The sequence below is a fragment of the Paramisgurnus dabryanus genome, chromosome 21, assembly GCF_030506205.2.
Source record: "Paramisgurnus dabryanus chromosome 21, PD_genome_1.1, whole genome shotgun sequence".
In the NCBI taxonomy this organism is placed as follows: domain Eukaryota; kingdom Metazoa; phylum Chordata; class Actinopteri; order Cypriniformes; family Cobitidae; genus Paramisgurnus; species Paramisgurnus dabryanus.
The window spans coordinates 18,417,800-18,444,769 of NC_133357.1; the positions used below are offsets into that span (position 1 = coordinate 18,417,800).

Below are 26,970 nucleotides of genomic sequence, written 5' to 3' on the forward strand. Positions count from 1 at the left end.
GTAACTTTCTTCTATCACACATTTTTGCATTTTAATTGGCTAGGTTTGCTGCTTAGTGACATACATAAGACATAAAGCATAACAGAGCTGAGATATGATGATTTACCACACTTGTCTTGCTGTTGCTATTAGTTATGCTGTTTGAATGAACATCCCTGAACAATCCTCGGTAAGGGGGCGAGATAGCCTTGACTGCTTGATATCTGAGATTTAATGAGCTCTGATACACACTATTGCTACAAGTTAAGGTGTGTAGTGTTACGATCATACACCCACCCGTATGACTGACATAGACAGAAAACAACAGGTTTTCCTTAGGCTTTTTGTTTTGCTTAGTACTTTGAAGATTCATGTGTTATCAGTGTTATTCAGGCTTCTAAGAAGATTATAAATGCCTTATCTTGGATCAGTTTAGGGAATATTTGGGTGCAAAGATTAATTTGCTTATTTTCATTATGGCAAGAATTTATCATTTTAGACAGGTATACATTTCGAACAGGTTTGTGTGCAAATAAAGCAGTTTTACAAATATGTTATCAAAGACAGGCATTAATTTAGTGTTGTTGGTGATCTGTCTTCAAACTGTATATTATTTATACAATTTTTTTGGTTCCTCCAAATATTGGTCTAACCTAAATCTGAAAAGACGTTTATCATGCCATCATCTGCTCTGATTTAAGGGTAATGTCTGAGCTTATCACACTCAGATATTAAATGTTATGTATGTTATATTTATAATTCACAGTATGCAAATATATTTGGTAATCATCACACACACACACACACACACACACACACACACACACACACACACACACACACACACACGTTTGTTTTATTACATTGTAAAGACTTTACATAATGGCTGTATACCCAACCCCTAAACCTAACCCTGACAGAAAACATTGTGCATTTTTACATTTACATAAAAAAATATTATTTATTTATTTAAATAAATTAACCATGCACATGAATAATACATAAATATGTCAAATGCACCAGATTTAGCCAATATTGGCTAATTTTCATTATAATTAGTAGTCCTTTTTTAGTCATTTAGGATGATTTATAAACTGTTGTTCTCTTCGAAACCAAAAAATGTTTAGCATTACTAGCTTTGTGGGAACAGTGGATCCCCATATGGATTACCAGGACCACGTACACACAAAAACACACTTCATTTTTTATTCAGACAGCTTTACAATACACTATGAATATAAATGTTAATCAAATATTAATCTCTGAGATAAACAGTGGATTTGATGACATGTGCACACACGCGCGCAAACACACACACACACACACACACACACACACACACACACTATTCAGATCTCTGCCAAGCTTTTATGAGGGTGAATGGGCACAGACAACCAATATATTCTCATTTCCAGAGAATATCCAGAGAAATAGGGAGCCAGCTGCCAAAACTGACAATATTGTCTAAATGTGATTCTTTAAAGAAACAACTGTCTATTATTTTAAACAGTTAAACTTTAAAAAAAATATGATGCAAGCTTGTACAGACTGTTATTTAAATAAATGTCTTAAAAGATATTTGAATCTTTAATGCTTGTGAAAGGATAAGCAGGCTTAATTGCTTTCAAACATTAAATTCTCTTATACAGTATATAGTATAAGATGCTTTGGATGCTTTTAAATATGCATAAATGTAATATGTATGGAACGAATACTGATAATGTCTAATGTTATTTATATAAAAATAAATCATTCATCCTAATACGGAAATATCACCTGAATCAATAATACTTTGTACTTTATTTGGATTCCCAAAACATGTACCTGACTAAGTTATGCGAATAAATCATAGCATGGGTAAATCTGATTATAATGCAGTTTTTTATTATGCATTTTACTGATGTCTGATCTGCAAGTTCACTCAACAGTTTCTGCAAAGACTTAGTTCATTAATCAAATCTAATGAACTCCCTGGGCACCAGACTTGAGCAATGATGTAATTCTTATAGTCTTTTGTCAAAGCCAGAAAGTCAGCAAGACTTCTGGAGTCTAATTGTAAATCGAATGTTTACATAATCCCCTCAGCATTCACCCAGCCACTGTGGAAATCACAAAAGCCTTTTTTGATTACAGCCGTACCTTTTAATTTCTTGTCAACATTTCAATGACAGTTTGAAATGTTTTCGGAGACTGACTGACAAAAAACAGATATCGCTATTGAAGTGGGACGAGGGTGCAATACATTAAGAGAAATGAATACATAAATAAAGAAAATCCATACTTTTCCCTCAGGAAAAACTTAAAAAAGAACAATGAGATGCAAACTCTTTAATCCTCCCAGGCCAGAGAAACTGAATAATAGTCTCTCGTTTGTTTAATTATTCATGTAGATATATATTTTTTGCGCTTTAATCTTCTCTGCTGCCTAAAACTTGACTCAAGTGGTTTATGCTGAATCTTAAGATGTGTAGGTATCATTATGGTTGTACATTGACGTTACAATCAAACACAAGTCAGTACAGACGGTTCAACTCAAAATACTACTGTGCTTTATGGCTTTCTATTCCTATGTGATTTTGATACAGTTTATCATGTAGGGTTCAAAGCCATTAGGTACAGAGTGTCTTATCAGCAATGAAGTCAAACATTACATAAAGCTCCTGAGATCAATAACGCTTCTTGCTAATGCACTTTTGTCGTGATTTCTTCAATTTTCTGTTGAAAGGGGAAAAACTGCATTTAGAAGAAGTAACAGCAACATAATACTCTATAAACAGATATCTGGATATCAGGATGCCAGTGTTGAATGTATATGCAATTCCAGCCTCTTAATATTTATTTGCTACAATGCCTGACCGCGCAAGGTTTAGGGGTGATGTATATTCTCATTTGCCCTCCCTTCCATCATGGTTTCCTAGGAGAAAAGATGCATTCATTTGAGAATGAACAGAGAAAATAGTAAACAAAAAAAGATGAGACAACCAAAAGGGGGGTGATGGGGCTTGGGGGTTGGAAACACATTGGTTATGCATGTAGATGAGCGAATGAATCCCAGTCTAATCTGGGCAAAAGGCAAAGCATTTCATTTCCCGAATAAGGATCTGAGTAAATCACAGTTCATCCACTCGGGATGCACCTCAGCAGTGAAGCATCTGTGCCCGCACCCGCCGTGACATGAGGGAGACGGAGCATGGTTGTGATGCACGGCACGTTTCCAGTTGGCAGATCCTTCTGGACTCTTGAAGCTTATTAAAGTGGCTTGTAGTACAGGATAATCCTTTTGCTCAGAGCCCAATGGAGTAATGTATCAGACAGATATAAGCCTGGTGAATAACCAGAATGCAGCCAGGCCAGCATAGAATCCAAATCCTACATCCTGTCAAAATAAGAAAAGAATAAGGAAAAAAAATCTTTGTGTAAGCTATTTACATTAGCAATTATTGACAGAAAGCTCAGCAGTCCATTGCAATATTCATTACATTACACCATTATTTTAACCAAACTTAAATATGTCAAGTTTGGACTAAATTAATAAGAAACACTAACAACATAATATGCTTTTTGCAGTTCCCATTTCATTGAAGAAAAGCGGGGAGACGCCAAGTCTGTGACGTCACTAATTGCCCGCGGAAAACGTCATCACGCATCCAGGTAACGTTTCGTTTGAGTTTAAACAGAGGGACGTTTGTTTAAAGCACCATTTGAAGCCTCATATCAAAAGTGAATCATATTTCACTTTGTTCTCAGTGAATAACACTACTGTTTAAGCAAGGTGAGTCTACAAAAACAAAAAATAATATTATTCAGTCTGAATACTTTACAAACTGTTAATGTGAATTGTGCGACACGCCTGCAGTCTAACTTTACATGCCGTATTTATTAAATAAATAACCTGTCTGGCTTTCCATTTTAAGGCCTAGTTTTGGTGTTATTTGATGCTCACGTGTTAACACTACAGATTTATTTTGAGATGGCGTCATGTTTAAAAGTCGTGTTTTAATTTGGCATGTAACGTTACATCGTTTGCTCTTCTCAAGCAAACTTGGGTGCCCGAGTGAATGTTTGTCTTGTTATATTTACATATTTAACTAAAATAAACTTTATATGTAAATGTTTTAGTGAGAAATAAAATTTTATATTATAAGCTGACTTACTCGTGCCCTCTTCTCGCGATTACAGGCACGTCTGCGTCACTATAACCCCGCCTTTTTCATATGAAGTTTTATTAACGTTAGCATTATTATTTAATAGCTAAAAAATACTAATTATTATTTAATAGCTTGCTAATTATTTAATAGCTTGCAAGTGAAGGCTTCTAAAAGTTTAGGAACCACTATTCTATACAAACCCTTATGAATGAATCTGGAGTCAGGCAGCATTTATAGGGAGACGTCTGTTGTGCCGTAAGTTGAGCAGCTGTTGTTGGTGGTACGGCTGTTTTGACACTCTCGAAACGTAGTGAGCCACTGCAGAAAGCTTCTTGGGTGACAAAGCCAACCGGTTTGTATTGAAAATAGTTTGGGGTGTTCGGTTTTTATTAGTTCTTCACTTTACACCTGGTGCAGTTTTGTTAATGCCAGCGTTTATTGAAGACCCCGCTCAGTTCTCTATAGAGAGACTGAAGTCTGAGCTTACAGCGAATAATGTGGAGCTGCCACCCGCCGACAGCAAGAAACGTGTTTATTTGGAGCTTTATCTCACAAGTGTAAAGACAAACAGCCCAGATTTTTCTAGCGACGAGGAGGACGACGGTCTTAACGGCGACGTGAGTTGATAGCGCTTTTTCTCCTGTAGAGGTCACATCAATAATTCCTGATATTAGCTGAAATTAAAAATGTAACTTATTGCAATGTACAAACAGATATGTTAGGCGTGTTTGTTTTTCTGCTGCGCAGAGCAATCGGTGTATGAAAGCGAAGGGCCGCAAAACGATTGGCTCTCGCGGTACCTTGACGTCAGACTCTAATTTGTCTGCGCAGCAGTGCATGAAGTCGAACACAACTGTAGTTAAAAGTTCTTAAAACATTTTCTTATTATCTTTCTAACAGTTGAAACCAAGTGGCTTAAGTTGTCGTTTCATGATGGAGGATACACGCATGGTCTTGGCTTTTATTCGTACACAAGGCTGTTGAGGAATTTGTAGGCAATGGGTTGTCAGATCTCCATTATAATTATAACAGTTATGAATGTCAAAACATCAAAAACCTTTTCTTGAGACCAAAACATTTCTATCTGTTGGTATAGCATTACGTTAATCGTGCAAAGGTCATAGGTTTAATATTAGGAAATGTGCATACTGATAAAGTATAGGCTACATTGATTTGTGCCTACAGAGCATTCAATCTATAATGTCGACTCGCTCTCTCTCGCTCTGTCTCTCTCTTTCTCAAATTGTAAGTGTAACTGATCTCTGGTAGCATGCAAGACCACTGCAGGTGTTTGTGGGGGGCAGAGGGGCCTGTCAAAAGGGGCTGGAAAATCTGGGTCACAGCCATCTTAGACTCAGGTGTCAAATTCTCAGTTTATGATTAGAAGTGCTGACCGTGATGACCAGTGCCTGACCACAGTATAACCAACAACCCACTTTTTTAGTTTCTTAAAGTATACAATTTTTAAAGGGTTGGAGATTGTTGCACTTTTAGTATGGCCCAAACCCATTAAGATTAATTACATAATGCATCTTGTATTAGTTTGCCACTGTGGATAGATGGTGCATGGACAAATCGTTTAAACCATTTGCGATACATAATGAAGCCCTAACTCTCTGCCAGTTGTTATTATATTTCGAATACCATAGCGTCAATAGTTACAGCATCAAATAACTTAAGTTTATGCTAGAGGGATAGCCGAATAAATGTTATAAGACTGCTCAGATGAATGCAATGCACTGTTAATGGTTCAGAACAGATGGGATTTTTGTAATATTCATGTCAACACTGCAAGTCAAATATTTATGTAACACCATTTTCGAAGTGACAAAAAAAGCTTTGCTTTTGTAATTTCTGTATACATTATTGCCAAATTCCCCTGCGATTTAATAAAAGTGGGATATTACTGAATGTTACAAAATAACCAACTTTCCATCTCAAATGTGTAAACGTTTGATTTAACAGCACATTTTTTCCCACACATCTTGTTTTGCTTTTCATCATGTAAAAATCTCTTTATAGCCTGAATATTGTATGAGTTGGGAAACTGCTAGAGCAGCTAATATTGAATGTGGCCTCGTTTTTAGAATTTATCAATGCGTATATGAGGGCAAAAACAGCACAGAACAACAGTCTATTGAGTATTGCGTGAGTCGAGGTTCACCCTTTGGCAAGCCAGTGTCAGTGTGTGTTTATTAGATTATGCTAAAATGTGCTGATTCCACAATTCGCTGTGATGAATTGCTATAATTTCTCTGCCTCAACAGTATTTTTGATTAAATTGTGTGGTGTTTGTGTATTTCACCGTGCAGGTAGAGAAAGAAGAGGTGTCAGATATGGTAGACCTGCACCAACTGACTGATGACCAGTTGAAAGCCAGGCTGCTCCAATATGGAGTCAAAGCTGGACCCATTGTTGGTCAGTCCATCAAATTGAAGTCCTTTCCTTTCAAAACAGAAAATAAACACAGCAAATGCAATAAACAAATGTAAAGTGTTTACCTGTCTTTGTGTGTTTGTTTGTAAATAGCTACTACTAGAGCCCTATATGAAAAGAAGCTGCACAGGCTGATGGAAGGTCCGGCACAGAAATCACAGCACAGTGTTAATGGCACAGCGTGGACTACCCAGTACTCTGACAGTGAGGAAGATATTGAGAGAGAGGAAGATAAAGAGTCAGGTAAGAGAGCAAATAGTTTTTTAACCCTGTGTTGTCAAATGCGACCCTGTCTGTGAAATCCAAACTAAAGTCTTATAATCTAATTATGAGATTAGGAGCATCAAAGTTTGATTTCACTCGTTTACTTCACATTTCAATCTTTAACATGACCTTACTCAGTATTAAAGATCTCATGGATATAATTTCATATGTTTTGTACATTATATAGTATCATTTTGTGTAGAAAACAGTAAATTAGTAAGAAAAAACTCAGTATCACAACTTAAGTTAAATCAAAAGTTAATCTCATATGTTAATTCATTAACATTGATTGCAAAAAAATTTTATAGTAAGCTTGTGTATTGATGTTCCTGCTAGTAATGTGATTTTGTTTTATTTTGTAGAGACCGAGCAACACCTTTCTAAAACTGCATCCCAGACAGAGACCAGCACAAGCAGAGTGAGTCTCACAAAATCTCTAAACTTGCTGTTTATCTGTGTTAAAAGTGTGTGTTTACATGTGTACATATTGCTTTATTTTTGTGTGTAAAGTTCAAGCAACCAGCTATCCATCACTTTCTTTGTGTAACGTCATAAATGATGTATGTGGCCAGGTGTTTCAGACAGGCCCTTGATCATAACTTGTCATTTCTACTCTTCTCTGGTGGCATGATGAAATTTAAAGAGATACTTCACCCAGAAATGAAAATTCTGTCATCATTTCCCCAACCTCAGGTTGTTACAAACCTGTATAAATTTCTGTTTTTTTGAACACAAAGGGAAATATTTGTAATCAAGCAGGAAACAGGAGCACCATTAACTTTCATAGTACGAAAGAAAAATACTAAGTCAATGGTGCTCAAAACGGTTTTGTTACAAACCTTGCCCAAAATAACTTCTTTTGTGTTCAACAGAACAAAGAAATCTATACACGTTTGTAACACCTTGAGTGTGAGTATACGATGACAAAATTTTCATTTTTGGGAGAACTATACCTTTAATGCCTAATGGTTCCTAGTGTTATAAACAGTTGCACCACACTGTGGTCAAAGTTGGTATGTCATTAAGTTATGTCATACTAAACTTCATACATTCACAGATAAGGACGTCAAGTCAGGGCAAAGATTTTTACCCACAATGCTTTTTACCCTCAGCTGGATGGGTAAATGTATATCATGAGCTGATCTTTTGGCAGAGTCTCACATAATGTTTTTTTTCGCAGGGGATAAGAGTTAAAAGGCACAAAATATTTTTTGCACAGGTTGGTTTGGTTTGATTTTGGTCACCCATTGTTATGTCTTCACACCGGTTTTTTATAACCACAGTTATTTTTCTTTGCACCTTTGTTTCTTTAGGCACATTGCACTGATGGATAGTGGGATTGTTGAGTTACAGCTGATTAAGTGTTCCAGGTCATTTGTGTCATATTGTGCACAGTTTACTTTTGTCCTTTACACAGTTTGCTCGTTGCAGGGAAAGACTCGGCAGATGTCGGCATCAGACACCAGCAAAAACGGGTCTTTGATTTTGATTGGGTCTCCATGTAGTTCCTTCAGCATCTCTCAGATGGTGGAAGAGGGAAGTGTGTATATGTGTGCATAGTCGAGTGTGATGCTAAATTCGAGCTAATATGACAAAAAAATGTCCTTGGAGACATTTAGGTGTAAATATTGGAGTCATAAGCAAATGCTTGTTTTAAGGGGAAATTTCTTTGTAGGGTTGGCTTAGAGGGCGTGTACGCCCGGCGTATGTTTTTTTTTTATCTTTGTCACTTTTCACTCGGCCATCCAATCACAGTGGAGGAGGGTCGGGTCAACCGGGTCAACCGGTGCATCGTTCAAACAACTGATATACAAAGCAGCAACCAAAGTGCTTAGCTGAAAAACGCTGGCAAGCACCCACAGTCGGTGTCCACCTGGCATTTTCAGCCACGTTTAAACGCTTTGGTGTACACGTCCTCCCTAGTCAATAACAATTATGACTAGCTTTATTGTAAGGAAAACACAACTGTTTTTCAATATTTTACAATGTTCTTACCTCAACTTAAACAAATGAATACATACCTATCTTTTTTCAATGCGTGCACTTAATCTTTGTACAGAGCATCCTGAATGTGTTAGCATTAAGCCTAGCCCCATTCATTCCTTAGGATCCAAACAAGGATGAATTTAGAAGCCGCCAAACACTTCCATGTTTTCCCTATTTAAAGACTTTTACATGAGTAGTAACAGTTAAATTGAGGTAAGAACATAGTAAAAGGTTGAAAAGCAGTGGTGTTTTCCTTTATTTAAAAGTAATAGAAGTCTGTGGTTTGCACCCATTTAGATACACAAATTATATTGTTAGTCCCATGTTTGACTTGTATTGGGAGTATATATTACACTTATTTTTTCTGCAGATTGAGAATAGATTTAGTCCTCAGTCAAAACAGACAGAAATCGAAAGAAGGTCCGGTCAAAGATCTGACTATGTAGCAAACGGCAAGACCCTGCAGGTTTGCAGCCACACACACAGACAATACATTTTTATTCTAATGCTCAATAAATCTTACAAAATCTCTGCTTTTCTCATAAGGATTTCATGAGGCTAAATAAAGACACCATGACCGGCAGATCTCTATGTTTAATGTCTCCGTCATCCCATCAGAAACAAACCGTCACAGTAACTGCTTTCTTCTTTCCTCTCAAACTTCCTCTCCTCAGGGTCTGTCTCTTCATTTGTCCTCACTGTTTGGGTGGATGTTTAATTCAGCAGACTTGCCACATTGCCTGAAGTCTAATGGGCTTCCTCACTCTTTCTATGTCCTGTGGGAAATCCCTCAGAAATCTCTTCCTTTTTGTATTGCATAGACTTTCTACATCTGAAAGCTTGAAATGTACAAAAGAATAATCCAAGACGTGACATCTGTACTTAATTTTTTATTTTTTTTTTCTTCCTCCTGATTCAAAGGTAGGCTGTTCAAAGGTACGATGAGTAGCCATGATACAGTAGATCTGTCTACTGTCTAATTCATCAGTCATATCAAAAGGACTTGGACCCCATTTATACCTGGAATTAAGATGCATTTTGGTTGATCGGATCACAAGTGGACGACACTAAATACAGGTGTAAACAGGGTGTGAAACGTTTTGAGCTTGTCCGATTTCGGATCAGTTTGTGGTGTAAATGCGCATGTGGTTGAATGTCTACTTAACACCTACTCTCCGCCTATTGATCTAATGTGACATACTGAGGACAATGTTTTAACATCGGTCCAGACTTCTAGTGCAAACCCACAGTGTTAAGCACGATCTTTAGGCTTACATTGATGAAACTAAATTTCATTTTGAGAGCGTGTGAATGTTGCCTGAGCTTAAAGGATTAGTCAATTTTCTTAAAAAAAATCCAGATAATTTACTCACCACCATGTCATCCAAATGTTGATGTCTCTCTTTGTTCAATCGAGAAGAAATTATGTTTTTTGAGGAAAACATTCCAGGATTTTTCTCATTTTAATGGACCCCAACACTCAACATTTAACAGTTTCTTTCAATGGAGTTTCAAAGGACTCTAAATGATCCCATATGAGGCATAAGGGTCTTATTTAGCAAAACGATTGTCATTTTTGACGAGAAAAAAAATGCATTTTTAAACCACAACTTCTCTTCTATCTTTGGTCCTGTGATGCGCCAGCGCGACCTCACGTAATTGCGTAAGGACGTAGAAAGGTCACGTGTTACATGTATGAAACGCACATTTGCGGACCATTTTAAACAATAAACACAAACACACAAAGACATTAATTAGTATCATTCCACATACAACAACGTCGGAACGGTCCTCTTTCTCCACACTTGTAAACACTGGGGCGTAGTTTCGCTTACATCATCCTTGACCTCTTGACGTGATGATGTATTGCGTGAGGTCGCGCTGACACATAGCAGGACCGGAGATAAAGGGAGAAGTTGTGTTTTAAAAGTGCATATTTTTTATTTTTCTTGTCAAAAATGACATCGTTTTGCTAAATAAGACCATTATGCCACCTTTTGGGAAATTTTAAACTGCATTAAAACTGTTAAGTGTTGGGGTCCATTAAAGTCCATTAAAATGAGAAAAATCCTGGAATGTTTTCATCAAAAAACATAATTTCATCCTGACTAAACAAAGAAAGACATCAACATTTTGTATTACATGGTAGGGATGCACCGAATCCAGATTTTTTAGGTTCGGCCAAATCCACCGTTTAAGATTCGGCCGAAACCGAATACCGAATCCTACTCGCATCCTTATTCCATTAACACAGTAAAACACATTAATGAAGTAAACAACGTCCACAGCAGTGTATTTTTCATTTTATTTAATTTTAACTGTACATTATGCCAGGATGACAAGTTGGAAAAACTATTTTGACAATTACCATAAGCCTATGCATAATGAAAGCGATGCGTTGCGACACGCTCGTTTTTACAATAAGCAAGCAGCTCCGCGCTGAAAACTATATTTAACTTTGAGTGAGAAGCTCCGCTCGTCAATGTCAGGTTTCACACGGCCGTCCAATTACAGTGGAGGAGGGGCGGGAGATTACCACAGCAACCAACCGGCTCACAGCTGAAGCATCACAGCTACCAAGCGCTCGGCTGAAAAACAGCTGGAACGTTGGCGTCCTCAAGGCGTTTTCAGCTGTGTTTAAAAGTTTTGGTGTGTCCAGCCCCTAAGGCTCACCGAAAGAAAAAGCTCATCTCCACGTCAGCACCCGATGTGTGTAATCAACGGCCGCGTTACGTCGACCAGCGTAGCGCAAGCCTAGGGTTCGGTGGAAAACAAATCTAGGATTCGGCCGAATCCGAACCCCGTCAAAAATCCCAGTATTCGTCCGAATCCTGGATTCGGGGCATCCCTATTACATGGTAGTGAGTAAATTATCTGGATTTATTTTTAAGAAAATGGACTAATCCTTTAATTCAACAATTGCTCTAAAAAAAGTAAAATCTGTGAAAGCTGTTGCATATACAAGTACAAAACGTTTTCCAGCATCTTTACTACCAACTCAAGCAGTGGACAAAGTAATCAGGACAGAAGGGTTCAGTAATGGACAAAAGAGATAAAATACCAGGTGTAGACGTGAATGCGTCTCTTTTATCCACTTGTGATCTGTCGGACCATAACATATTAATACCAGTTATAAACAGCCTTTTAAATAATGGATTGCTGTGGACATTCAGCTCATGTGAGCCTCAAGTCCTGTACGATTGAGCAGTTGCTGTTTTTTTATTTGGGTTATTGTAGTTTTGTTTTCAAGACTTTCATTTAGAAAAGTCTGCACTTATTCTTGAACATTAGGCACCCTGCAGCTAAATGATCGTCTTTCTTGTACTGAACAATGTAGAATTTTTTTATATATATATTTTTTGTAAAGGTTTGCAAATGTACTTCTGCAGTAAACAACATGCATAATGGTTATGAAAATCAATGCGAAAATACTGTTTCTTCTGAACTTTTCTGTTCTTTATGCATGAGATTATTTTTTTTACACTAGGTTAGTGCTCTCAAATTGTTTCTGTTCAAATCTTTCACATTATGGTTATGGTTTTGGGCTGCTCATCCTCTATTCATTCTACTCTCCCTAGTCTTGCTGCAGTTTTGGGACATCTGGTCACTCCATATCTCCTGCAGCGTGCACTTTTAAATCCTGTTTTTCTGATTCCCATGTTTTTGGTTTCCAGGAACCTGTGACTGATGTCCTCACAGAGATTTTCCCTGACACTGCCAAAACTCCCACTGGAATCTAGTGAGTAACACCTACCTTTTCATTAAGTCCAGTCATTTCAACAGTAAAGGTTTGTATTAACATGCTTGCTTTTTCTGTCTGCAGCGCTACAAAGAGGCGACCTATAAAGGGAGCTGCAGGCCGTCCCGTGCAGTTTAAATACCCAGAGATGCCTCTACTAAGTCCCACTACATTAGAGAGGCAAGAGATCCAGCAGCGCCTGGTGCCTTTGTGGGTTCAGATCCTTGTCTTTCTCCTGGTGGCCTGTCTGCTTTACATCATCTACTTGTCCATGGAAGAGCCACCGTCCAATCCTTTCACTCCTCTGCTAGATGGTCTATATGAGTACATGCATATAACTGATTCTGCTGCTTAGGTCAACCATACAATGCCATAGGAAGTTATGTAAAGACTAGGCCTGTCTTCAAATCTGTCTCTGTTGGATAAACTGTGTGGACTTTGGACTGAATGAAATGAAGGAGATCTGCCTCACAACGCTACTTTGGGTGCTAAAGTTATTCTGTTAATCACAAACCTGCCTTAGAAAACACTGAGATTTTAAAACTAAACGGTTACTGATATTTTGGGTAGTTTTAGGTGCCGTCCGTGCCTGATTGATCTTTTACCATGTATTTTATGCAGGTTTTCCTCATTTAAAGTTAATGTGGGTTGTTTGTACTTTTTCTTAATTCACAGTGACACAGCAGACTTCACAAGGGAACATTTACATTCTGTCTTATCTAGCTGGACTGTTATGTAATGCATTATGCCCTTTAAATTAAAGTTATTGTGTACTGATGTTTGTTTTTATGTGTGAATAAATAAATTTGTTTTTGTCATAAGATTGTTGTGTGTGTGGTCATAAAGTTGTATCTATCATGCCAGCAGAGGCTGCTTGTGATGAATTACCGGTCGAGCAATAAAAATGTGAACCCTGATCATGCAAAAGCCGTGAGATTGCTTTGACAAACTTTCATTTGTCTTGAACGTCCTGAAATATGAAGATCAGAATTCCCAAGAAGAGATTTTTTATAATACTACTGACAATTGTACTTCTTCCTGTTTTAATTTTGTTTCTTGTTGTGATAGGCAGGACATTTACATTTAACTTGAACACAGAGCTTGGACGGTGGGAAAATACAACCATAATTTATCCAGTTTTAAATCCAGAACAGAAAGACAGACTACTGGCAAATTTTAAAGGTAAAAACGCCAGAAAATATATAAAAGTTTATTTTAGCGCACATTTTATAGCTTATTAATATGAATTTGCTTAATGTAAACTTTTTTTGTATGTGTTTGTACATGTGTTATTTGGTATACAGTACATTTATTCACCAAACACCTATTTGGGCAAAATATGCAAAAACCTCATGTATTAACTTTTTGGAACCCATGCATTAGCACAATATGAACATTTTGAAGAAAATGCGTATTTCAATGCTTATGACTTCTCTTTGTATCTCTTTTAGAGGCAATTCAGCTTCCCACCGTGTCATTTTCAGAAACACAACAGAACACAAGTGCCCTGCATGAATTTGACCTGCTACTGAGAAGAGGTTAAAGACTGATTGATTAAATATAGTACTAACTGGATAATGGTTTTCAAATCATGTGGCCATATAATAGTAATAATATTAATAATAATTGGTAAAGTATTGCTTTAATTTGCACAGCTTACACAAGACAAGGGAAAGATTGTCATTAAAGGGTACCTCGACTATAAACACATGTATGACGTAATAGATTAACACTAGGATTGGCTTACCTGTATGAATGTGAAATTAAAAAAATGTACAAATGTCATAGTTTAATCAACAATCTTTTCACTTGAAGACCGCCATTTTGTTTACACCTTAATACGTGACGTCAAAAGTTTGCAAGCAAACCTCGTTCTATTAAAGAGCACCTATTATGTTTCTAAAAACAACATTGTATTACACCAAAAACACACATTATTTTCCACATACCGTACATTATCGTTAACTTTGGGATTTGTACCTTTTGCATATCGTTAAAGGGGTCAAATTGTCAGATTGCATGTTTTCCTTTGTTTTTAGAGTGTTAAATGTCTGTGCACATAAAAGATCTGTAAAGTTGCAAAAATTAAAGTTTCAAATCCAAAGAGATATTCTTTTTAAACGTGAATCCTCATCCACGCCCACCTAAAACGGCTCGTTTAACACGCCCATGCAGTTTGACGTCATACTGGTTTGAACATTTTCATAACACCGCCCTCATATATACGCAAAGATAGAGGGTGTAACTTTCAATCACGCTGTAGTATTGTTTTTTCCGCCATGTCGAGCAGACGCTGTGTTTCGTTGCAAAACTACTTTGTTTGTCATTCCAACAGAGTAAACATTAAGAAACCAGTGGTTAGGTTTTATTTACAACACTAGAACAGTACAGCCCAAATGTTCGATTGTGTGCTGCACATTTTAAGGAGGATTACTTTCTAAACATCGCGAAGTACATCTGCTGGATGTACACAAAGGCTTCGTCTCAAAAGTGGAGCAATTGTAACTTTGCAACTACACTGACATCCTGTAAGTAGCCGACGTTTTCATATTTAATACATTTCCTCACTGACGATTCAAAGACGAGTTTGGTGCAGAGAAGTGAAGATTAGTGCTTGTTTGTTGTTTCTACGTTCACAAATGCAAACATGGTTTATGTTTTAGTATCCTTACCTTACCATCTGTTACGTTCTGCTCACATCGCGCTGGTAAAGTTGATCGATTAGCTTAGCCATCTGTGTTTTCTGGGTCAGATTCAGGCTCATGTTGATAAGGTAGTAGTAAATACGATAGTATCTCGTGGCTTTCACTATTGTTTTGGGAGCTCATCTTCCAAAACTTGGCAAGGAGCGTCATATTTCCGATTACGTTACTGAGGTATACACCAAAAAGAAAGTCTTGCCACAGGCATGAAAAACTATTTATAGAAATTTGTGCGAGTGAAAGAGACTAAAAAGCTGAATTTCGTGCCATGGACACAAATAAATTCATAGAAAATTAATAACTGTTAGACTGTTTCAGCAGTAACAACATAAACAAGCGGCTTTCGTGGTCAACACATAACTTCCGGTAAACTCCGCTAAAACGGTCTCACATGAAAACCTATAGCAGATCCCATAGTATTCACTATAATAAACTGTAGTAATATTTTGCGACAACCATTACACATCATTGACCCTGCACGCAGTATGCCCAAAATAAATATTTCAATACAAATGGTGGCCTCTATGGTTTAAATTGAGTATTACATGTTGGGATTTGTTGAAATAATGAAAATATTTAATGTGTTTCTATCAATGGATTATTAGTAGCAAAAGGCAAATTTAAACTTTCTGTGTGTGATTATGTTTTTTGTTCCTCTCACAGCCTTTCCAAAGGTCTTCTCGTCCAGCTTGGTCAAACATGAGACAATATCAAACTACAGTCACCTGTTTACAGTGACAGGCGCTGAACCCGATCTGGTGCCTTACATGTTGCTGGCACACATTGATGTAGTGCCCGCCAATGAGGAGGACGGGTGGGATGCTCCTCCTTTCTCTGCTAAAGAGATGAATGGCTTCATTTACGGACGAGGGACCATCGACAATAAACAGTCTGTGATGGTACAGTATGGCGAATCAGCAGTGCTTAATAATAATACATATGTTCAGAATCTGCTATTCACTGTAAAGATATTTACTCTTGAAGGGGATCCTCGAAGCGTTGGAACATCTACTGGAACGAGGTTACACCCCTCGACGAAGCTTCTACATTGGTTTGGGTCACGATGAGGAGGTCAGTCTCGACATCAGTGGGTCGGCCATCCTACCAAACATAATAAACATGATTACTTTGTTTTGTCAGGTGCATGGCACACACGGTGCAGTGAATATTGTAAAGCTTCTCAAGAGTCGTGGGGTGAAGCTTCTGTATGTTTTAGATAAAGGTCTTACTATTATGGATGGAATTATAGATGGCCTGGATGGACCCGCTGCCCTGTGAGACTATGTTAAGAGCAAATGCTTTCATTTTATTATATAATTTTGCATTGAACAAGTGTGTATTCGAATCCTGGTTTGTGTTTTGCAGAATAGGTGTCAGTGAGAAGGGTCAGGCCACAGTAAAGCTGACTGTTAACACTGCACCAGGACATTCATCAATGCCTCCAAGAGAAACCAGTATTGGCATATTGGCTTCAGCAGTCAGAAGGCAAGAAGAACCTTCGATATTTAAAGGGCACCTATTATGCCCATTTTTACAAGATATGATATAAGTCTTAGGTGTGTCTAGAATTTGTCTGTGATTAGCACATTAACAGAACAATGTGCTAACAAACACATTAAAAAAATTAACCAGTCATTTAGTGGCTGTGGGAAGCGCTTTATCAGTGTGATGTCACATTAACAAAAGAAACAAAACAGTTTATTATAAAAATTAGCTGCATGATGCATAGATAAATGAAAATATTGTTAAATATCTTAAAAGCGTGCCATGAGATGCCAATAAACAACATGGCACAGTGTGATTATTGCAATATACTTGCCTACTTTAACACATTTTGTCAAAGCTGGGTCAAAAAGGGAGAAACCCAACTATTGGGTTAAAGGATTAATGGATAACCCAAATGCTACAGTAAATTTAAAGTTGTTATTTTTTTTTGTTATAACCTATTTCAGATTGGAGCAGATCAGGATGCCCAATCTCTTTGGACAGGGTCCTGAGCGTGCCACATTTGAACAGCTGGCACATAAGGTCAACACAACAAAAATGATTCGTACAGAGCAAATAGATTTTGCAGAACACTCATAAAAATGCGGACGTACAACCCAGATGTTTTTCTTTTGCTTTCTAGTTCGGCTTTCCACATAGAATGGTCATGGCTAATCTGTGGCTCTTCTCTTCACTGCTCAGCGGGTAAACCACATCTCCTTTGTAATAAAACACTAAAGTAATGAGTACATGATCTGATCTGTAGTACATTCACATCACAGTATTCTGGAAGGACAGCCAGACACAAATGCCTTTGTGAGAACAACGACTGCTGTCACAATGTTTAACTCTGGTGTGAAGGTGAGCTATCATTTGTATCTTTTCTCCCTTATTCACACACAAAATCACTTTAGTCGTGAATAAAGATCTCTCTTTCTCTCTCTCTCTCTGACAGATTAATGTATTGCCTCCATACGCAGAGGCCTTTGTCAATTTCCGTATCCACTCATCTCAGACAGTGGATGAGGTAAATCGCACTCAAATAAATGAATAAATAGCCCATATGAGTTTGTTTGCTAACAGATGAAAGACTATATATAGGGGGAGGCGTCTGAAATTGTCATCGTAGGTGTCCACTGTGAGAGACATAATAAAAAAAAATCCAGAAATCACAATGTATGATTTTTTTTTTTTAATTTATTTGTATGATACAGCTGCAAATAAGTATTTGAACACCTGAGAAAATCGATGTTAATATTAGATACACTAGGTCAAACGTTTCCTGTAGTTTTTCACACACTGCAGGGGGGATTTTGGCCCACTCCTCCACACAGATCTTGTCTAGATCAGTCAGGTTTCTGGCCTGTCACTGAGAAACACTGAGTTTGAGCTCTCTCCAAAGATTCTCTATTGGGTTTAGGTCTGGAGACTGTCTAGGCCACGTCAGAACCTTGATATGTTTCTTACATAGCCACTCCTTGGTTATCCTGGATGTGTGCTTCAGGTCATTGTCATGTTGGAAGACCCAGCCCCGACCAATCTTCAATACTTTAGCTGAGGGAAGGAGGTTGTTTTCCAAAATCTCGCACTGCATGCCCCGGTCATCCTCTCCTTAATACAGTGCAGTCGCCCTGTCCCATGTGCAGAAAAACACCCCCAAAGCATGATGCTACCACCCACATGCTTCAGTAGGAATGGTGTTCTTGGATTGTACTCATCATCATTCTTCTTCCTCCAAACACGTTTAGTGGAATTAAGACCAAAAAGTTCTATTTTGGTCTCATCTGACCACACAACTTTCTCCCATGACTCCACTGGATCATCCAAATGGTCACTGGCAAACTTAAGACGGGCCTGGACATGTGCTGGTTTAAGCAGGGGAAACTTCCGTGCCATGCATGATTTCAAACCATGACGTCTTAGTGTATTACCAACAGTAACCTTGGAAACGGTGGTCCCAGCTGTTTTCAGGTCATTGACCAGCTCATCCCGTTTAGTTCTGGGCTGATTTCTTACCTTTCTTATGATCATTGAGACCCCACGAGCAGAGATCTTGCATGTCCGAGGGAGACTGACAGTCATAGCTTCTTTCATTTTCTAATGATTGCTCTAACAGTGGACCTTTTTTCACCAAGCTGCTTGGCAATTTCCTCAAAGCCCTTTCCAGCCTTGTGGAGGTGTACAATTTTGTTTTTAGTGTCTTTGGACAGCTCTTTGGTCTTAGCCATGTTAGTAGTTGGATACTTGCTGATTATATGGGGTGGACAGGTGTCTTTATGAATCTAATTTAGGATAATAAATGGAGTGGAGGTGGACATTTAACTGGTCTAACAGGTCTTTGAGGGTCAGAATTTTAGCTGATAGACAGGTGTTCAAATACTTATTTGCAGCTGTATCATACAAATAAATAGTTAAAAATCATACATTGTGATTTCTGGATTTTTTTTAGATTATGTCTCTCACAGTGGACATGCACCTACGATGACAATTTCAGACCCCTCCATGATTTCTAAGTGGGAGAACTTGCAAAATAGCAGGGTGTTCCTCACTGTATATATATTTAATCTTGATTATTCTATCAATGAAAGTCAATAAGACATATTTAAAGGTGCAATGTGGGACTTGAAATGCAATATAATATGCATTATATTATCAGTGGTGTAAAAAGACCTTACATGATGAACTGTATTGTTTTTATTACCTTAGCATTCACCATTTTTATCTATTTACTCCGTGGGTCCCCTTACTTAAAAGTCGCCGTCATGTTTCTACAGTAACCCAAAATGGACAAACCGCTCTGCAGAGTACATTTCGTCCCTACGTTGTCTCAGACGATAAGTTGTTTGTCCTTTGGCAGCTACTGTAGCTTCTCTATGCATTTTGAAATTGAGGGGTGTGCTGTGGACTGAGCTGTTGGTTTCAATCTCACCACTAAATGTCGCAAAAAACACACTAATCTTAAATTCCTTAAAATTTGAAATGAACAAAAACAGCACATTACAAGTATAATTCATTGTGTTTGGGATCAGATTGGGTTTGTGCCGTTTCGGAAAGTTATTGTATAAACGTTCATAATTGTTTATAGATGTTTCTCCATTCTCTAGGTTTTGAAACTGGTTGAGTCCACCATATCAGATAAACGTGTGAAGGTAGAGTTAATCGAAGGCTTTGACCCGCTGCCCATCAGCTACTATAATGAATATACGTTTGGCTACCAGATCATTAAGAAAACCGCAAAGGACATTTTCCCTCAGATCACTGTTACCCCGGGTAAGACGTTTAGTCAGTTTTGTGCAATAAGTTTGATGTCTTCAACATGCATTACTGACTCTAGAAAGAGCCTTTAATATATTGTTTTGTCAACAGTGGTACTCTATGATTTCCTTTTACAGGTATCTGTATTGGTAACACTGACAGCCGTCATTATACAGAACTGACTTCAAACATTTATCGCTTTGTGCCGTCGTGGTACAAACCTGGTGACTCTGCCAGGTAGGATGGTGGAGTATAGCCTGACTCACATACACACAACAAAACCTCAAACGGTTTATTAAACTGTAAACTGCCTTTTTAGATTCCACGGTGTGAATGAGAGAATCGCCATTCAAAACTATGAGGAGATTATGCTCTTCTTCATGCAACTCATCCAGAACGGTGATGTCAGGAACTTGCCATTACCTCACACATAACATAAATGGATCTTGAAGGGATGGATTTTCACATCCCCCTCACTTTTATGTCTATTTTTTGTCTTTTTCATACCCAGTCCTGCTTACAATTGCTGTTTGAAATGTTGCTTTTGTCTTAAAATAAAATGATTTCGACTCTCTTTGTGTCTGGGTCTTTGTTTATCCCAGGCTTTATTTTAGATTAGGGAGTGTTACTCAACAATCTTTTGTTGTGGATTGCTTTGGTGTTGAAGATAACAAACTCAACGAATGGATTATCAAGGTTAGACTAAGGTAAAGTGTTTTATTATAAGATTGTACAATCGGAATGCTTTGATAATGTCTGGTGAAAGATTTACAAAGCGGCTCAATAAAGCTTTATTGTCCCCCCCAATATCACTGTAAGTTAAACAAATGGATGTTTTGGCTGTTTGCATGATCAATGTGCTTTGAAGTAACTGAAATGGTCTGTACTGAGATGGTGAATTACAGTAAATAATATTTACTGCAAATCTCATTAACGTTATGTCCTGAATTTGAATGGCCATTATCTCATACTTATTTATTCACATATATCTCATTTAGCTTTCCCTACACCCTATACATAACTTTGCATCTCAGGTGCTGCTGTTTGAGAGAGGTCTAGGGCGGTAAACTGAGGAACAGTAAAACTAAATTTTTTTAATGTCATTTTAATTATAGCAGCTTGTATTTTTGATGTATGTCAAAAAATTACAGCATGATATAGTGTTAAAATGTTTATGTTGCCCTGCCTACAGAACTGTTCTGCAAATTCCTCAAGATCCAAAGACTTGATAAAGACTCTTCAACAACATGACCAGAAATATTTTATAACCTCGTATTTTATCTTTGTGTCATATACTGTAAATTTCAATTTTTACTCAACAATTTTCTTTGCTTTCTCTTCTTTAATCTATAAAAGTGTATTTGTTTTAATGAATTAGGTGGTTTGTGTTAATTTCAGCATTCATCAAAATTAAAGGTTGTATATTTGAACATTTCTTAATGCAACATGAACTAACAAGAATTACTTTTTTGGCATTGACAAACCTTAATAAATTATGAAAAACTATATTGCATAATGCATTTACTGTAAACAAAACAACCTTATGTAAAGTGTTGCCGAAAAAGCAGAAAAAATTCTGAAATGTTTTACTATAACATGACTAGACTGTCCTTTAATGTGTATATATATATTGAACTTTTAGTTTAAATGAGATAAAACACTGCATTTTTTGTTGTTTTGGTTCTGTTTTACATTTGTTTTTTTCTTATTGTCTATGGTTAGGTGCAGGGTGCTCCATTCATTAAGCATCAAACAAAGTGCAACAAGTTAATAATACATTTTAAAACTAATTATAAATAAACAGCATACATTTTCCACCTGAGAATCTATGAAGTAAATTAAAATGTTATGTAATATGTTAACAGTATGATTTTGTGTGCTGTGTTATGCAAACATCATAAAGTATGTAAACCCATTGATATATTGTGCTATATTGTATGTTACTGTAGGCCAGACGTAAAATGCTAAATTTTATACAATATGTACCAGGGGCCTCTGCTTCCTCCCTCAATCCGAAAATAATTGACAGACTTCTATTGTATTGCAATACAAAAACACAATGTTGCAGGTCTGTTTTTAACCTGCAGAGGGCGATCATGTAACACCATCAAATGAGCAAAACAAACATGGACCTTGATATGAAATGACTGCTGTTTGTACTTCCTGAATCATGACGGGTCATAAAACTCAGTGGAAATTATTCAAGCTTTTTAAAGTACTACTGCTGACCTTTATTTTATCGCTTACGCTGTTGTTTCTTGTTGCAACAGTTAGGACGTTTACATTTGATGTCAGTGCGGGGCTTCATTTAGGAAAATGGGAAAATACAAACACAATTGCTCCTCATTTAACTCCACAACAGAAAAAGGATCTGCTGGCCAACTTCAAAGGTAACAAAAACGTTAAAATACTAAGTTAAAGTCTCGATAACAACTCAGACAAATATGCTTTAAAATCTTAGCATCACGTGAAAGCGCTTAATAGGGAATGTGGAGTTGACGTCACGCCGTGTGGCATTATGAGTAATCCGCCATATTTGCAGGATCGCCTCCTGTCCCGCTGTATTTGAGTTAGTGTGTTGGAGGTTGTTTTTGTATTTTCTGTCGAGATTTTAATAAACTTCGATATGTTTGGTCAGTACTGCTCGATCAAGAACTGCCACAGCAGGTCACACGATCGTTCAGGGAGGAAACTGAACAACGGAATACGTTTTTTCAGCTTTTATTTGGGGGAAGCCGGTGGAGGAGCTGACTAAAAGACGCCGGATCGCGTGGTTTACCTGCCGCAATCAGAAGAAAAACTTTTACTTTTCAAAAAAAATCCCTGCATCAGCGAGAGTGTGTTTGCTGCATTTTCAGTCATTCAGTAATTTGTGATTAATAAAAGCAGAACCACTTAAATTGTCTTGTTTTTATGCTAACACTGTCAAACTAACTTGTAAATGTAAATTATGTAACTTAATTTATTCATTTCTGATTAACCTCACCACATGAGTTATAAAAATAAATCTTTAGACAAATTTGACGATTATAACAAATATTTTTTATTAAATGCAACTGCTCAAACCCACTGCTTGTGACTCTTTAAAATGACAACGTTAGCTAAATATTTAGCATTTTGTTTGTTTTAATAACTTGGCCAAGAACAGAAGTGCCATCTTATGAACATGTGTTGATTCATTGCACAGAATACAACGGATATTTTTTATAGAATCATTAAGATACTTAGGTATTAATACATTGTAAGTAAATGGCATATTTCTTTTAGCTGGTTTGCCAACCGTCATAAGACTCCGAAAGAAGAATGTCATCTTACTATGAGCTTGAAGGGATTTATAGCTCTTAAACTCCTGCAAAGTGTATGCACTCAATCCAAAAACAAGGTAATAATAACAGATATGTGAGCGGAGGTAGTGCGTCTGGATCCGTAATCCAGTCATGGGCTGCTAAATCCTATGGATCTGTTGTATATTTGTCCAAATAAAGTTTTTTGGCAGTAGCACTTAGTTTCTCCCGATAGGGTCCCTACTCTTTTTCTTTTAAACTCCTCAATTTCTTCGGTTCTTCTTCAAGTTTACCTAGTTTTAGCTTAACACACCCACAATTAAATGGCATAGCGGTCGGCGGTGCCTCTAAACATGGCGCCCACGTCCCATAATGCAACACTGCGGGGACGTACATTAACATTCCCTATACGCGGATAACATTGACGGATCATGATACGCGTGTTGACCGCTATTGTACCTGTTAATAAGTGTAATTGTTTTATTGTCTTCTTTTTATTTATAGCGGCTATTCAGATTCCCACAGTTGCATTTACGGAGACGAATATCAACACGGATGCGTTGCGTGAGTTTGACGCGCTGCTGAGGAGGGGTGAGAAATGCATGCGTGTTATACACAACTCAAGCATGACCTTTACAGTGATCAGTCATTTGAGATAATGTACCTGTCATAATTAAAGCTGTATTATGCATTATGTTTTAAACATACTAATTATCATCCGGAATTTGAAACTGGAGACACTCGTGCGTTTTCTCGGAATTTATTAAAAATAGCATACCATACATCACGGAGACGTCTATTTGATGTGTAGGTGTACATCTGCAAGATATATATTTTTTTGATTGTTTGCTTTATCTGCTAATACGTCTCTGAGACATTACCTAAAATATGTCATAAAAGATGTCTGCAAGATCTATGTAAAACAGCTCTTTCTAAAACCTTAATCTTAAAAACACACCAGATGTATTCTAGATCTCCAGATCTTTCGCAGACATTTTACAGATGTAGTTTTAGGTTTATTTTTAAAAATGGTAGTTTTGTGTTTTTTTCCATGATGTCAATGGCTTTTTGTTGTAATGGCTTCTGATTGGCCAAGATGGCTTTACACTTAGGGATATTTCACCATGTGTTGGGTTGGCACGCTCTTTACAACTCTTCATATCGGATTTTTGCGCGAATGTGTCCGATTATTCCAGCAGTGTGCAATGACTCTTAAAAAACTTCTGGACTATGTTCTACCCTGCTTAAAAAGACGAGCATAAGCTGGTTTTAGCTGGTCTCCCAGCTTGGTTTTAGCTGGTATTGCTGGTAAAGCAAGCTGGTCTAGCTGTGTTTTGGTGACTTTTTAAGCTGGTCTAGCTGGACTTAGCTGGTCAGGCTGGAAGACCACCCACCATCTTGACCAGCTTTGCAAGGCTGGGTGGACCAGCTTAGGCCAGCCACTGCCACCTTAAACCAGCTAAAACCAGCTACCATCTTATGCTGGTCTTTGCTGGGTTTTTCAGTAGGGTAATGTTGACGAAGGTCAACATTTTAATCAGAAATGGCAGTATTAGGGCTGTGCAAAAAATCGACTGCGATTATCATGCGCGTGTCATCAGTAAAGCCGGTTCTATGATTAGTATTAAATCGCCATCAGCTGCTTTCAGATGGAGCGGCATTTATTACACAGACCCGTAGTTCACCGAGAAGCTAGGCAAAATCGGGTTCATAATCGAGGAAAATCGATTCCGATTTTCTATGCGATTTTGCCTAGCTTCTCGGTGAACTACGGGTCTGTGTAATAAATGCCGCTCCATTTGAAAGCAGCTGATGGCGATTTACTTCTAATCACGGAACCTGCTTTACTGATGACACGCGCATGATAATCGCAGTCGATTTTTTGCACAGCCCTGTTGCAAAAACCAAAAAGCTACAAAAACTTTTTTGTGTTTTAAATGTGTATAACTCCTCAACGAAAAATATTTTACCAGATTTGGCACACTAATGTATGGGCAGAGTCTGAGGCCACACAAAAAAGAAGGTGTGCCTGCGACACTAGTTGGCCCTTATAATTGAACGAAACCTTTGACGGCCAGCAAGCCATATGGTCATACAGCTGTATCTTCGCAAAACTAAAGTATATTATCATGAAACTTACATGTTGTGTAATCATAGTCATGACCAGAGGTGTCGTCATAGTGCCACCTGAAAAATAGGTATTTTGACTTAAAACTACTGCAAACTTAAAACTATTAAATCATGAGTCATCACGGATACCTTTCGTGGCTTGGAGTATAATCATTGGTGATTGCCAATTCACTCCCTAGCTATCATTTAGCATTTTATTTCTAGGTGTCAAAACATCATAGAGACACAGGGGTGGTCTCATTTTACTTGTGGCTTGGAGTATATCAATTAATGGGTACCATTTCACTCCCAGGCAACCAATGGGAATATCCTAGCAACCATTTAGCAAGACCTATATGTCTGCATCAGAACATTGTAGATGCATAAGGTTGGGCTCTTTTTGGACTTATTAACCATAAATTTTTTGACCCAACTTTTGCCACAGGAGGCACCATTCACATTTCCTCAAGTGATATAAATATCCATACTCCTTGAGAAGTCAGGAAGAGATTTAAGTAAACGAGAACACAGCCTTTTGCTGAAAATGTTGTTTTCTTTTGATCTGAAATAATGTTGTTTTCCTAAGTTCTTTAAACTGCTCACCCAAACTCAACTTCACTCTAATAATGGCAGGGTTTTTTTTGACCCATAATGGGTAAATATTGGTCAGAACACACCGCTGGGTTAAAATTGACCCAATGCTGGGTTGTTTTAACTCAACTGCTGGGTTATTATACCCCATGGTTGCATAACAACAAGCCAACATTGGGTCATTTTTAACCTAGCATGGGGCCATTTTTAACCTAGCATGTGTTCTGTCCAATATTTACCCATTATGGGTCAAAAATAACCCAGCCATTTTTAGAGTGTTTATTTCCTTTTGTGTCTTTCTTGGCTTGACCCTGTAATTGCTGCTTGCAGCTATTTTTCTCTTGAATTGCAGTTAGCAATTAGCAGTTTAGGTGGGGTTTGTTTACTTTAAAATGAAAAATTTGTTCTTTACTCACCCTTATGCCCTTTAAACCACTTATGCTTTTTTTGTTCTTAAGAGCTAAAATGACGTAAAAAAAATAACTATTTGTTTAAAAAACTATTAATTTATGACAAATTGTTAATTTTTTGTGAACTAACTCTTGGATGAAGAAAGAGCAGTGTTTTTAACAGAATAAATTGTTAACGCTAAAATGTTCAAGATCACTGTTTTTATATTTAATAAACATGTTTTTTGTATCAAAATAGGTGAAAAGATTTAGAAAAGTAACCGTGTTCCTTTGTTAGCTTTCCCAAAGGTCTTCTCATCCAGCTTGGTCAAACATGAGACAATATCAAACTACAGTCACCTGTTTACAGTGTCAGGCACTGAACTCGATCTGGAGCCATACATGTTACTGGCACACATTGATGTAGTGCCCGCCGATGAGGCGGACGGGTGGGAAGCTCCTCCTTTCTCTGCTAAAGAAATGAATGGCTTCATTTATGGACGAGGGACCATCGACAATAAACAGTCTGTGATGGTACAGTATGGCGAATCAGCAGTGCTTTATAATAATACATATGTTCAGTTTAACCTGATATTCACTGTA

General features: G+C 37.5%; 3 protein-coding genes across 3 annotated transcripts in view; all 3 read left to right on the top strand.

Moving 5' to 3' along the window:
- The first annotated feature begins 4,400 nt into the window (after positions 1–4,400).
- lemd1 (LEM domain containing 1) lies at positions 4,401–13,375 on the top strand. Its single transcript, XM_065286082.2, has 10 exons — positions 4,401–4,744; positions 6,440–6,545; positions 6,657–6,806; positions 7,190–7,245; positions 7,885–7,953; positions 8,259–8,369; positions 9,184–9,279; positions 9,360–9,446; positions 12,488–12,552; positions 12,637–13,375. The coding sequence occupies exons 1-10, from the start codon at positions 4,553–4,555 to the stop codon at positions 12,905–12,907; spliced, it is 1,203 nt and encodes a 400-aa protein (XP_065142154.1). The 5' UTR covers positions 4,401–4,552; the 3' UTR covers positions 12,908–13,375.
- A 19-nt stretch (positions 13,376–13,394) lies between these two features.
- On the top strand, positions 13,395–20,568 carry pm20d1.1 (peptidase M20 domain containing 1, tandem duplicate 1). Its single transcript, XM_065286080.1, has 13 exons — positions 13,395–13,734; positions 14,004–14,090; positions 15,918–16,153; positions 16,239–16,325; positions 16,395–16,528; positions 16,620–16,739; positions 17,207–17,282; positions 17,383–17,444; positions 17,522–17,600; positions 17,695–17,766; positions 19,844–20,009; positions 20,132–20,231; positions 20,314–20,568. Exons 1-13 carry the CDS (start codon positions 13,530–13,532, stop codon positions 20,426–20,428), a joined length of 1,539 nt encoding a protein of 512 aa, XP_065142152.1. The 5' UTR covers positions 13,395–13,529; the 3' UTR covers positions 20,429–20,568.
- A 1,147-nt stretch (positions 20,569–21,715) lies between these two features.
- The window catches only part of LOC135775678 (N-fatty-acyl-amino acid synthase/hydrolase PM20D1.2-like), a 12,389-nt gene continuing 7,134 nt past the window's right edge, over positions 21,716–26,970 (top strand). Inside the window, exons 1-3 of the mRNA XM_065286079.2 lie at positions 21,716–22,384; positions 23,783–23,869; positions 26,666–26,901. Of these exons, the coding sequence (XP_065142151.1) occupies positions 22,165–22,384; positions 23,783–23,869; positions 26,666–26,901 (543 nt within the window). The 5' untranslated portion in view covers positions 21,716–22,164. The remainder of the gene's footprint in view (positions 22,385–23,782; positions 23,870–26,665; positions 26,902–26,970) is intronic.